A 13,022-nucleotide genomic window follows, 5' to 3' on the forward strand; every position below is an offset into this window, starting at 1 on the left:
ATCCTACTTCTTTTTTTTTTAAGGCTTTTATTTAATGAATGCAGTTTTCATAGGTACAGCTTTAGGAATATAGAGCTTCTTTTCCCCACCCTCCCACCCCGACTCCCGTCCCACCTCCTACTTGCTCTCCTATCCCATTCTTCATTATGGTTCATTTTTAGTTTAACTTTTTATACAGAAGACCAACTCTATACTAAGTAAAGATTTCAACAGCTTGCACTCCCCCCCTCCCCGACACAACATATAGAGCACAGTTTGAGAACAAGTTTTGCAGTTAATTCTCATAGTACAGCTCATTAAGGACAGAGGTCCTACATGGGGAGTAAGTGCACAGTGACTTCCGTTGTTCATTTAACAATTGACACTCTTATTTATGACATCAGTGATCACCCGAGCTCTTGCCATGAGCTGCCAAGGCTATGGAAGCCTTCTGTGACCACAAACTCCATCAGTACTTGGACAAGACCATAAGCAAAGCGGAAGTTCTCTCCTCTCTTCAGAGAAAAGTACATCCTCTTTGATGGCCCCTTCTTCCCACTGGGGTCTCACTCACAGAGATCCTTCATGGAGGATATTTTCTGCCAGAGTCTTGGCTTTCCCTGCCGGAAACACTCTCCCAGGCCTTTCAGCCAGACCAGGAAGCTTTAAGAGTTGATCCTGAGGTCAGAGTGTTACAGCAAATGTCATTCTAGGAGTCTGCTGTGTGGACTGCTTCCCATGTTGGACATTCCTTCCTTTTTAATTCTGTCTATTATTATTACCACCACTAATCCCACTTCTAGAAATTTATCCCAAGAAAATAATCCAGGACTGGTGATGTGGCATAGCAGGTAAAGCCGCTGTCTGCAGTGCCGGCATCCCATATGGGTGCCGGTTCAAGACCCAGCTGCTCCACTTCTGATCCAGCTCTCTGCTATGGCCTGGGAAAGCAGTGGAAGATGGCCCAAGGCCTTGGACCCCTGCACCCACATGGGAAACCCAGAAGAAGCTCCTGGCTTCGAATCGGCCCTGCTCTGGCTGTTGTGGTCATTTGGGGAGTGAACTAGGGGATGGAAGACCTCTCTCTCTGCCTCTGCTCCCAATAACTCTGCCTTTCAAATAAACAAACAAATCTTAAGAATAAATAAATAAAGAAAGAAAGAAAGAAAAAAGAAAAGAATCCAAAAGATGGGAGGAGGAGGAAGCACCGTAAGTATGAAGAGATACAGAAAGCATTATTTATAACAGGGCAATTCTGGAGGCAGTGCAGAATTCCTTCAACTGCAGAATAAAAGTAAGCTTAATTTCACTTAAAAGAGTATTATGGGGGGCGGGGGGGGGGGCGGGGGCAGTGCTGTGGCACAGAGGGTTAAAGCCCTGGCCTGAAGCGCTGGCATCTCATATGGGCACCGGTTCTACTCTCAGTTGTTCCTCTTCCGATCCAGCTCTCTGCTATGGCCTGGGAAAGCAGTAGGAGATGGCCCAAGTCCCTGGGTCCCTGCACCCACATGGGAGACCCGGAAGAAGCTCCTAGCTCCTGGCTTCGGGTTGGCACAGCTCTGGTTCTTGAGGCCATCTGGGGAGTGAACCAGCGGATGGAAGACCTCTCTCCTTGTTTCTACCTCTCTCTGTAACCTTGACTTTCAAATAAATAAAGTAAATCTTAAAAAAAAAAGAGAGAGAGAGAGAAAGAGTATTATTGGGGCTGGCTCTGTGGCATAGCAGGTAAGGCTGCTGCCTGTAGTGCCAGCATCCCACATGGGTGTTGGTTCAAGCCTCAGCTGCTCCACTTCTGATCTAGCTTCTTGCTAATGCACCTGGGAAAGCAGCAGAAGATGGCCCAAGTAACTGGGCCCCTATATTCATGTGGGAGACCTAGAAGAAGCTCCTGGCTCCTGGCTCTAAATGGGCCCAGCTTTGACTATTGTGGCCACTTGGGGAGTGAACCAGTGGATGGAAAGCCTCTCTGTCTCTCCCTCTCTCTGTAACTCTGCCTCTCAAGTAAATACATAAATCTTTAAGAAAAAGTCTGTAGCCAGAATCATATTTTCTTTTTTAAAAAAAGATATATTTTATTTATTTAAAGGCAGAGTTACAGATAGAGATAGGGATATATATATATATATATATATATATATATATATATATATATATATATATATCTTCCATCTGTTGGTTCACTCCCCAAATGGCTGCAATAGCCAGGCCTGAGCCAGGCAGAAGCCAAGAGCCACAAGATTTATCTGGGCACAGCTGCCCAAGGACTTGGGCCATCTTTTGCTGCTTTTCCAGGCCCATTAGCAGAGCTGGACCAGAAGTGGAGCAGCTGGGACTTGAGCTGGCACCCATAGGGATGCCAGCATTATAGGTGGTGGCTTAACCTGTTACACCACAATGTCAGCTCCCAGATTTTGTATTTTGTTCAAGCTGGTTTCTATCAAAAGCAAATGTCTTCAAAGATCTGCATTCCAAAGGAAGAAGCACATCTCCCCCTCCCTCCGCCCAGTTTCCAAGGACTACCTCACTGGGACCAGCACCAGCGGAAGTGTGATTCCAGTGGGGTTTTTATAGTTTTTATCAGTGCTGTGCTTACAAAGTCGCACAGACTGAGTGGAATGCTCCAACCTTAACATTTCCCTGAGCCCTGTTATTTTTCACAGGCATGTTTGATAGAATGTGAGATTTCTCAGGGCCATACACAAGGCATTGCAGCAAACATGCCTATACCTCAATGTATAGCAAAAGGGTGTTACTGAGGGCCAGCACTGTGGCACAGTGGTTTAAGCCACTCCCTGTGACGTGGACAAACCATACTGGAGTGCTGGTTTGTGTCCTGGCTGCTCAGCTTATGATCCAGCTCCCTGCTGATGTACCTGGGGAGACAGTGGATGGCATTCATGAGGGAGACCCATGTGGAGTTCTTAGCTCCTGGCTTTGGCCTGGTCCACATCTGGCTATTGTAGCCATTTGGGGAGTGAACAAGTAGAAATAAGATCTCTCTCTCTCTCTGTCTCTCTCCCTCTCCCTCTCCCTCTGATGTTCTGCCTTTCAAATAATAAGTATTTTTAAAAGGTGGGGGGGAGGGAATAAATAAATTAAAAAGCAGTTGCTTCATCAGGCCTGGCTTTAAAGCTTCAGGGCTGGGGTATGAGTATTACCGGTACATGGAAAACGAATCAAGCTATTACAGAAGTTCTACTTACTATGCACGAGGAGCTGGTGGTGCACTGAAAACAATGCCCCAGTTATTAAGCTCATCTGGAGGAGGAGGAGGTCAGGCTTGTATCACTTGTAGGCTGCCCACACTCATCAATCCATTCCTCTTCCACTGCCACGGTGTGGGTATGGTGTGAATCTGTCCCCCAAAGCTTCATGTGCTGGCAGCCTGGTCCCCAGAATGGGGCTGCTGAGGTTGCGGAACCTTTGTGAGGTGGGGCCTGGTAAAGGTGGGGGTCACTGGCGGGGGGCACCACACTCAGAGGGATTAAGGTGGTTCTCAAGGGATTCGGTTAGTTCCTGTGAGAGCAGGTTATTACTCAAAGAGCAAACCTGCCCTGAATCTCTTTTGCCTCCCGTCTTGTCACATGATGGCTCTCTCCCTCTCACACAATAACGCCATCTGCCATCTGGTGATGTACCCAGAAGGCCTGCACCGGAGGCTGAACCCATGGGGCCACCTCATCTTGGACTTCAAGCCTTTAAAACTGTGAGCTAAATAAACCTTTTTCTCTTCACACGTTAGCGCCCTGGTTTTTGCCATAGTGACAACAAACAGACTCACAGACGCGCCAAGTGTAGTCCTGGTGGGAGAACAGCTCCTCTACCCAGCCTGTCTTCAGAAGCAGAGGATGGCCTCACCTCTCTCCTCACCCCGGGGCAGCCTGGGAGTGGGAGCACCGCCTAATCCTGGCTGCCACAGCCTCTTCATCTTGAGCAAGGGAGATAAGCATGACAAGCACACGCCAACACAGATCCCACTCCACCCGTTCCTCTCACGGAGCAGGTACTCCTCTATTGAGACGTGACGTCTGAGGCAAGCGTTCAGCCTGGCAGTTACGACACCAGGTAGGGCACCTGCAGCTCATGCTGGAGTGTGTGGGTTTCATTCCCAGCTCCACTTCCTGACTCCAGCTTCCTGCCAATGCAGATCCTGGGAGGCAGCAGGTAATGGCTCAAGGTATTGGGTCCCTACCACTCATGCAGAGACCTAGATCAAGTTCCTGGTTCCCAGCTTCAGTCCAGACCTAGCTATTACGAGCACTGGGGGAGAGAATCGGTGGATAGGAGCTCTTCCTATATGTCTAAGAAATTATTTCCAAAAACTAAAAAAAGGGGCTAGCATTGTGGTACAGTAGATTAAGCCACTGGTTGTGATGTAGGCTTCCCTTATCAGAGTGTCAGTTTGAGTCCTGGCTACTCTAGTTCCGATCCAGCCTCCAGCTATTGCACTTGGGAAGGCAACAGGAGATGGCCCATGTGCTTGGACCCCTGATGGAATTCCCAGCTCCTGGCTTCAGCCTGGCCCAGACCTGGCTGTTGTGGGGGCATTTGGGGAATAAACCAGTGGGTGGAAGATCTCTCTCTCTCTCTCTCTCTCTTCCTTTTTCTCTCTGTTGCTCTGCCTTTCAAATGAATACACCAATATTTCAAAAATTAAAAAAAGAGATGGAGTCTGTGTTCCCTTGCCTTGAACCTGGAAGAACACTTGTAAACCAACAGAACACAGCAGAAGTGACAGTCACAAGAAGTACTTTGATTGTGCCCTCTGGGAAAAGTCAGCCATGAATGAGGACACTCAAGCAGCTCTGTGGAAAGACCCGATCGGATCCTATCCAGCATTAATTTGTCAGCCAAGAGAAATGGATCTAGTGGATCCCTCTAGCCCAGTAGAGACTTTAAATGACAGTAGCCCCACTGACACAAAACTGCAACCACATGAGGCCTGAAGCAAGAACTGCCCAGTGGAGCCCCTCCCCAGTTCTAGCCAACAGATCCCAAGAGGTAAGTTTTGGGGTGACTTTGTTACAAGGATAGCTATTGCACTAGTTGGGGGCAGTTTTTGTTAAGGATTAAACAACAGCAGAGCTGGTAGAAGTGGTAACTAAGGAAGTGGCTATGCCAGTGGATGACTACCCAGCCTGCCCTGGACACTAAGTGATCAGTGTGTAGCTTCCTGCTTGGAGGGGCCCCAGAAATCCCTCTGTTCCCACCTAGTCCTGAGCCTCATCTTCCATCAATTTTATGGGTCTCTCCAAATGCCATATCCCTAATATTCCAAAAGCCCTGCTTCACTAACCCTGATTCTGCTTGAATTATCCCATACTGTTTTCTGTTGCTCACAGCCAAGAATCTTAACTGGTACAGGAAGCAGCCACAGTTCACACTGGCTGAGGTTGAGGGAACAGCATTCAGTAAACGCTAAATGACCAAATCCACTTTGGTTGTACTGAATGCTTTCCTGTCATCCCAACCTAAGGGTGAGGGCAAACCATTCGGGAACACTGGAAGTCTGCAGCTGTGGGGGAAGCCAGACTCACAGGATTGGGACTATAAACACAGAACCACTTGGGCGCCCAATGCTAGCTTTGAGGACCAACGCAGAAGAGCATAAGCTGCGCCCATTCTCAGAAATCCGCTGTCATTTCTGCCTCTCCTTTCTGTGCGTTAGTTCCTTACCAGCAAGCCACACCCACTTGTTACCTGTGCCAAGCTTAGCAAAGACCTGCATGGACTCATCAAAGCGCTTCTGGCAGAAGAGGTTGAAGGCATACAAGTTCTTGATGTGATGGATTTGCTGCTGCTTTTCACTGTCGGAATCATCTTTCATTTCCTAATAAGAGAGCAGAAATGGTAAGAGCTCACTCACTCAAGAAATACTTAGTTCACTCTAGGTGAGAGACAGTATCCTAGGAGCTAAAGACACCAAAGTGTACAAAAAACATAAGACTGCTAAGTAACCATACAATTGAAATGCAGCACGGTTTTTGCTCCATGCCTAACCAGTACTCCAGAGAACTGCCAAGGTCATGAAGAGCAAGGAAAGATGAAGAAGTGGTCCCCAAGGGACACTAAGGACACACAGCAAAGCACTGCAATGGGATTTCTGGAATGGATCCAGGAACTGACAAATGGACATTCATGGAAAAACCTACCAAATAGGAATAAAGTCTAGAGTTCAGTTTAAAAACAAACAAAAATCAAGATGAAACAGGTTAAGAGGGATGACAGAAGCATGTGGGAGGGAGAACCAATCCAGTCTGTGTGGTAAGTCTAAGAGGGCCCTAAACTGAAACAGACAGGAGGAGCTGGAATCATCTGAGCCAGTGTGGGCAGGCAACAGAAGGGAGGGCGAGAGGAGGGTGTGCTCCTGGCAAAGGGAACAGTGCATGTGCAGGGGCCTGTCATGATGGGAGGGCACACGTGCTAGGGAGGAGACACCTGGCACGGCCAGAGTAGCTGGGAAAATCTGTTCACAACACGGGCCAAAGAAATACAGCTATTGTTAGCTTTGTTTCTTCCTTAATAACCTTTTTTTCTTATATCCCTTTTAACTAGTCTTGATCTAATTTAATTTTGTTCTTTAGAATATCTCTTTTTAAGTATTTATTTACTGACTTATTCAAAAAATATGCATAGTGACAGGGGAAGATGAAGAGAGAAGGAGGGAGGGAAGAGAGAGAGAAAGAGATCTTCCATCTGTGGGTTCCTTCCCCAACTGGTCACCAATAGCCACAGCTAGACAAGACTGAAGCCAGAAGCCAGGAACTCCATCCGGGTCTCCCACATGGGTGGCAGGGGCCTAAGCACCTGTGCCATCATCTGCTGCTTTCCCAGGTACATCACCCTGAAGCTGGATTGGAAATGGAGCAGGAAGCAGGAAGGAAGGAAATAAAAGAAAGGAAAAGAAACAAACAAACAAAAAAGAGCTCCATCTACTGGTTTACTCCGAAATGCCCACAACAACTTGGGAGCCAAAGCCAGGAGCTAGCAACTCAACCCAGGTCTCCCCATGTGGGCAGCAGAAATCCAGCTACTTGAGCTATCACTGCCGCCTCCCAGGGTCCACATTAGTTGGAAGCTGGAGTCAGGAGCTAGAGCCAGACACTGCACTCTGACGTGGGATGCGGATGTCCTAACCAGCATCCTACCTGGTGGGACAAATGCTCACTCTCTAATCTATTTCTTTTTTCTTTTTCTTCTTCTTTTTTTTTTTTTTGACAGGCAGAGTGGACAGTGAGAGAGACAGAGAGAAAGGTCTTCCTTTTCCATTGGTTCACCCCCCTAAATGGCTGCTACAGCCGGCACACTGCACCGATCCGAAGCCAGGAGCCAGGTGCTTCCTCCTGGTCTCCCTTGGGGTGCAGGGCCCAAGCACTTGGGCCATCCTCCACTGCCCTCCCGGGCCACAGCAGAGAGCTGGACTGGAAGAGGAGCAACCTGGACAGAATCCGGAGCCCCAACCGGGACTAGAACCCTGGGTGCTGGCACCATAGGCGGAGAATTAGCCTAGTGAGCCGCAGCGCCAGCTGTATCTAATCTACTTCAACAACAACAAAGATGGATTTCTCATCGTTTACTAAAACGATGTCAACCAACCCTCTTTTGTCCTAAAAAGAGAACGTAGTTAACTACGAACCTAGAAAGAAAAGGAAATAGGAACTCACTCCGTCCTCTCTATCAAAGACTGAACAGACAACTTGCAGATCACTGAAAAGATGCTGAGACCCTCCTGTTAAGAAAAATAGATGCTAGGGGCCAGGGTCGTGGTGCGGCGAGTTAAGTCTCTGCCAGCATCCCATATGAGCACCAGTTTGAGTTCCTGCTGCTCTACTTCTATCCACCTCCCTGTTAATGCACCTGGAAAAGCAGGAAGACGACCTGAGTGCTTAGGCCCCTGCCACGTATGTGGGGAACCTAGCTTCTAGCTCAGTCTAGACCAGTGTAGCCATTTGGGAAGTGAACCAGCAGAAGACCTCTCTTTTTCTGTAACTGTCTTTCAAATAAGTAAATAAATAAATCTAAAAAAAGAAACGAGGGGTCAGCGGGTAAAGCCACTGCTTGCAGTGCCGGCATCCCATATGGGTGCCAGTTCGAGTCCTGGCTGCTCCACTTCCAATACAGCTCTCTCCGCTATGGCCTAGGATAGCAGCAGAAGATGGCCCAAGTCCTTGGGCCCCTGCACCTGTGTGGGAGACCCAGAAGCTCCTAGCTCCTGACTGCAGATTGGCACAGCTCTGGCCATTGGACCATCTGGGGAGTGAACCAGTGGATAGAAGACCTCTCTCTCTATAACTCTGCCTTTCAAACAAATAAATTAAAAAAAAAAATACACTAATAAGAATTACATATGGCATATTCTTTTTTTAAAGTCCAAAAACTATGGGGCCCAGCCCTGGCTGTTGCCGCCATCTGGGGAATGAACTGGAGGATAGAAGACCTCACTTTCTGTTTCTTCCTCTCTCTTTGTAACTCTTTCACATAAGTAAATAAATAAATCTTTTGTTTTTATTTTTAAGATTTATTTTTTTTATTTGAAAGACAGAGTTACAGAGAGGCAGAGGCAGAGAGAGAGGTCGTCCATCTGATGGTTCACTCCCCAGATGGCCACAACAGCTGGAGCTGCACCAATCCAAAGCCAGGAGCCAGGAGCTTCTTCCGGGTCTCCCACACAGGTGCAGGGGCCCAAGGACTTGGGCCATCTTCTACTGCTTTCCCAGGCCGTAGCAGAGAGCTGGATCAGAAGTGGGGCAGCCGGAACTTGAACCGGCGCCCATATGAGATACCGGCACTGCAGGCAGCAGCTCTACCCGCTATGCCACAGCGCTGGCCCAATAAATAAATCTTTACAAAATAAATGAATATGTGAATGCAGGCTGAGTGCAGCCATGGAAGACCTACTTTTCTAAGCCCCGGTGTTTGCTGCTGAATGGAAGTTTGAAGAACCTTTCAGCTGTTGCATTCAACTAGACCAGGATAGTACATTTCTTCTTCCTTTTTTCTTTTTCTTTAAAAAAAGATTGATCTATTTGAAAGGCAAAGTTACAGAGAGAGAGGGAGAGAGAGAGAGACTGTTGCTACACTTTAATGTCTTCAGTGTCTACAATTTTTCAAGATCGGACAACATCTATTAAATTATTTTACTCTCCCTTTAATTTTATGAGGTACTATTTTTATAACTGGCATTCATTCTATGTTTGACAGATAAGCAAGAGTGACAAAGTAACATCACCTAGATTTATGTAAATGGTTTACCGTATACACAGACCCCAGACTTTCTGCTGTGTGTTTCTTCTAGTCCAGACTAAGTATGCACATCTGTACCAAACTTGCCTACATTTGAGAACAGGAAGGAAGGTGGACTCAAATCCGAGGATCAAGCTAAGACTTACCGCGAGCTGCAGAGCCAATTCAAACTGCTTATCCTGGAGAAGTTGCTGGATTTGGGTGGCCATGGGGACAGGAATGAGTCTCCAAACAAAATGATTGCTGGCCACGTAGATGATGTTTGATCTGTAGGCAGGAGTGAGGATATTAGCAAAAGAGCATGGGCTCTGTGATGACACGGGTGGCTTCAGAGCTGTGGGTAATACAGCAGCCACAGTAAAAAAAAAAAAAAAAAAAAATCCTCACCCTCCAGAGGTGATGAAACGAGGCCTTTGCAATTCAATGCTTTGGACCAGAAGTCTCGGCTCGAATGTTCGGATCTCCACGTAGCGTGGCAACACCGCGATGATGTAGGGAGGCTGGTGCTCTGCGTGCGAAAGAACAAGCTGAGCTGTCCCCCTGCTCTATGGCTCTGTGCTTCTGGGATGTCTCTGTCACCCATTCTAAACTGCATTTAAATGGATCTCCAAAAAGCCCACTAGTCAAATACCAAGCCAGGATCTTATGCTGTGACAGAGAATGGGGGAAAAAATTGCTTTGCCAGAGTAACGGGAAACAAATCTCTTGCACAAAAGAGATACATCCAGCTTGGCTGAGAGTGACCTGATCCCACGCTTGCGGTTTCCCCCAGAGAACTGGATGGAAGCTTCAACTACTCCCTGCTGTGAGTCACAAAGCCAGGTCAGTCCACAGCTGGCGGCTGCTACTGCAGTGGGAGAACCAGGTAAAGAAATTCTTCTGTTCTCTTAGAAAGGGAAAGAGCAAGGTAACTTTCTGATTTCCCCTATAATGATTCTAAGAATCCCATATTTTTAGCCAATGTTCCTGCTTGAAGTTTTTCACAGGGAAGAGATGCCTGCGAGGGTTTGAATGCGGTTGTCCCTTCAAATCTCCCGTGCTGGCAGCTAATCCCAGTGTGACAGTGCTCAGAGGTGGGGCCTCATGGAAGGTGTTCCAGTCACGAAAGTTCCTCCCTCATGAACGGACAAATTCTGCTACAAAAAGGACTTGTGGGCGTAGACAGTAAAGCTGCCGCCTGTCCGGAAACCAGTTAGAGTACAGACTGCTCTGCTTCCAATCCAGCTCCCTGCTAATGGTCTGGGAAAGCAGCAGAGGATGGCACAAGGGCTTGGGCTCCTCCTATTCATGTGGGAGACCCGCAAGAAGCTGCTGGCTCCTGGCTTTCGCCTGGCCCAGCCTCGGCCATTAGCAGTCATTTAGGGAGTGAACCAAGCGGATGGAAGTTCTCTCTCTTCGTCTCTCCCTCTCTCTCTCTAACTCTGCCTTTCTTTTAAGAAAATAAAAAATCTTAACTGGAAAAAAAAAAAAAAGATGCCTGTGTCTCATATTGGAGGGCCTGTGTTTGACGCCCAGCTTGATTCCAGATTTCTGCTAACGTGGACCCTGGGAAGAAGCTGTGATGGCCAAAGTGGTTGTGGCCCTGTTACCCACATGGGAGTCCCAGACTGAGTTCCAGCTCCTGGCTGTGGCCCAGCCCTGGCTGTTGTGGGCATCTGGGGAAGAATCAGTGGATGGGAGCTCTCTTTCTGTCTGCCTTTGTTTTTTTGCCTTTCAAACTAAAAATAAACAAATAAAAAACATTTAAAAAAACTCATTCAGCCATCCATAATCCAAAATTTACCCTTGTTAATCCAATGTAGATTCTTAGGTTATACTCCTTTCTCCATTCTTTCTTTTTTTTTTTTTTTTTTTTTTTTTTTTTTTTTTTTTTGACAGGCAGAGTGGACAGTGAGAGAGAGACAGAGAGAAAGGTCTTCCTTTTGCCGCTGGTTCACCCTCCAATGGCCGCCGCGGTAGCGCGCTGCGGCCGGCGCACCGCGCTGTTCCGATGGCAGGAGCCAGGTGCTTCTCCTGGTCTCCCATGGGGTGCAGGACCCAAGGACTTGGGCCATCCTCCACTGCACTCCCTAGCCACAGCAGAGAGCTGGCCTGGAAGAGGGGCAGCCGGGACAGGATCGGTGCCCCGACCGGGACTAGAACCCGGTGTGCCGGCGCCGCAAGGCGGAGGATTAGCCTGTTGAGCCACGGCGCCAGCCTCTTTCTCCATTCTTTCTTCCTCTATTTTTTTGCCCCCCCCCTTTTAAATTTTTTTGCTGTTTATTTTTCCCCCTTTTTTGTTTTATCTTCCTTTTTTATATTTTTTGAAAATAACATTTACCACACCTGCTCTTTTCTTCTGTACTACTTTTTTTTTCTTTTAAGATTTATTTATTTGGAATACAGAGTTACAGAGACAGAGAAACAGAGACAGAGAGAGAGAGTCTTCCTTCTGCCGCTTCAGTCCCCAGATGGTTGCAGTGAAGTCAGGGGCCTGGAACTCCATCGTGGTCTCCTACTAGGGTGGCAGGGGCCCAAGCAGTCAGGCCATCTGCCATGGCCTTCCTAGGCGCATTAGCAGGAAACAGGATAGGAGGAAGTGAAGTAGCCCAGACCTGACTGGCACTCACATGGGGTACCAGCGTCACAGGCAGCATTTCAGTCTGCTGTGCCACAATGTCGTCCCCTCTTCTCTCTCTATTTTATTGGCTTCTGACAATCCAAAGCTCAGAAAGCTGAATGAAGCAGAAATCTTAGAAAAGCACAAAAGAAATCAGTATGTAAAAGGTAGAGCTGACAGCCATAATTCTTGCAAGGAAAGTCTTTCCTTGTTTGAGAAACTGTGTGGTAAAAGATGCTTAACACAAATGGAGAAATTCAGAAAATAAATACACTAAAAGCATATCTTTTAAAACACAAAAACTTAGGGCCGGCTTTGTGGCATAATGAGTTAAAGCCACTGCTTGCAAAGCCAGCATCCCATATAGGTGCTGGTTTGAATCCCAACTGCTCCACTTCTGATCCAGCTCCCTGTTAATGTGCCTAGGAAAACAGCAGAAAATGGCCCAAGAGCTTGTGCCCTTGCTCCCATGTGGAGACAGATACAGAGACAGATCTATTTTCTATCTGCTGGTTCACTCCCCAGATGGTCTCAATGGCCAAGGCTGGGCCAGGCCAAAGCCAAGAGCCACGAATTCCAACTGGGACTCCAATGTAGGTGTAGGGGCCCATGCAATTGGGCCATCTTCCACTACTTTTCCCAGGCCATTAGCAGGGAGCTGGATTGAAGTGGAGCAGCCAGGACTTGAACTGGCACCCATAGGATATGCCAGCATTGCAGGCAGCTTAACCTGCTATGCCACAACGCCAGTCCCAGTATAATTCACTTTAATGCTAATGGGTAAATATGTAAAATTTCTTGGCGCTGGTGTTGTGGAGCAGAAGGTTTAGCTGCCCCTTCAACACCCATATTAGAGAACTAATTTGGGTCCCAACTACTCCACTTCTGATCCAGCTCCCTGCCAATATGCCTAGGAAGGGAGCAGAAAGTAGCCCAAGTCCCTGGGCCCCTGCCACTCATGTGTGAGACCCAGATGGAGTTCCTGGCTCCTGGCTTCAGCCTAGCCCAGTCCTGCCCGTTGCAGCCATTTGGGGAGTGACCCAGTGGGTGGATGGATGTTATCTCTCTCTCCCTCTCTCTTTCACTCTATATCTGTCCTTCTTTCTCTGTCACCCTACTTTTTAAACAAATCTTTTTAAAAAATATAAAATTTCTTTTCCCTTTTTAAAATCTGGCCCACTTGAAGAAAGTCTAATAAGAA

General features: G+C 47.5%; 1 protein-coding gene across 1 annotated transcript in view; it reads right to left on the minus strand.

Annotated features, from left to right (window-relative positions):
* The window catches only part of VPS39 (VPS39 subunit of HOPS complex), a 50,412-nt gene that overhangs the window by 14,201 nt on the left and 23,189 nt on the right, over positions 1 to 13,022 (minus strand). The window contains exons 9-11 of the mRNA XM_062205711.1: positions 9,610 to 9,730; positions 9,369 to 9,489; positions 5,680 to 5,809 (exon numbers count right to left, since the gene is read on the minus strand). Coding sequence (XP_062061695.1) covers positions 5,680 to 5,809; positions 9,369 to 9,489; positions 9,610 to 9,730 — 372 coding nt within the window. The remainder of the gene's footprint in view (positions 1 to 5,679; positions 5,810 to 9,368; positions 9,490 to 9,609; positions 9,731 to 13,022) is intronic.

This window comes from Lepus europaeus, chromosome 11, assembly GCF_033115175.1.
Source record: "Lepus europaeus isolate LE1 chromosome 11, mLepTim1.pri, whole genome shotgun sequence".
Classification (NCBI taxonomy): domain Eukaryota; kingdom Metazoa; phylum Chordata; class Mammalia; order Lagomorpha; family Leporidae; genus Lepus; species Lepus europaeus.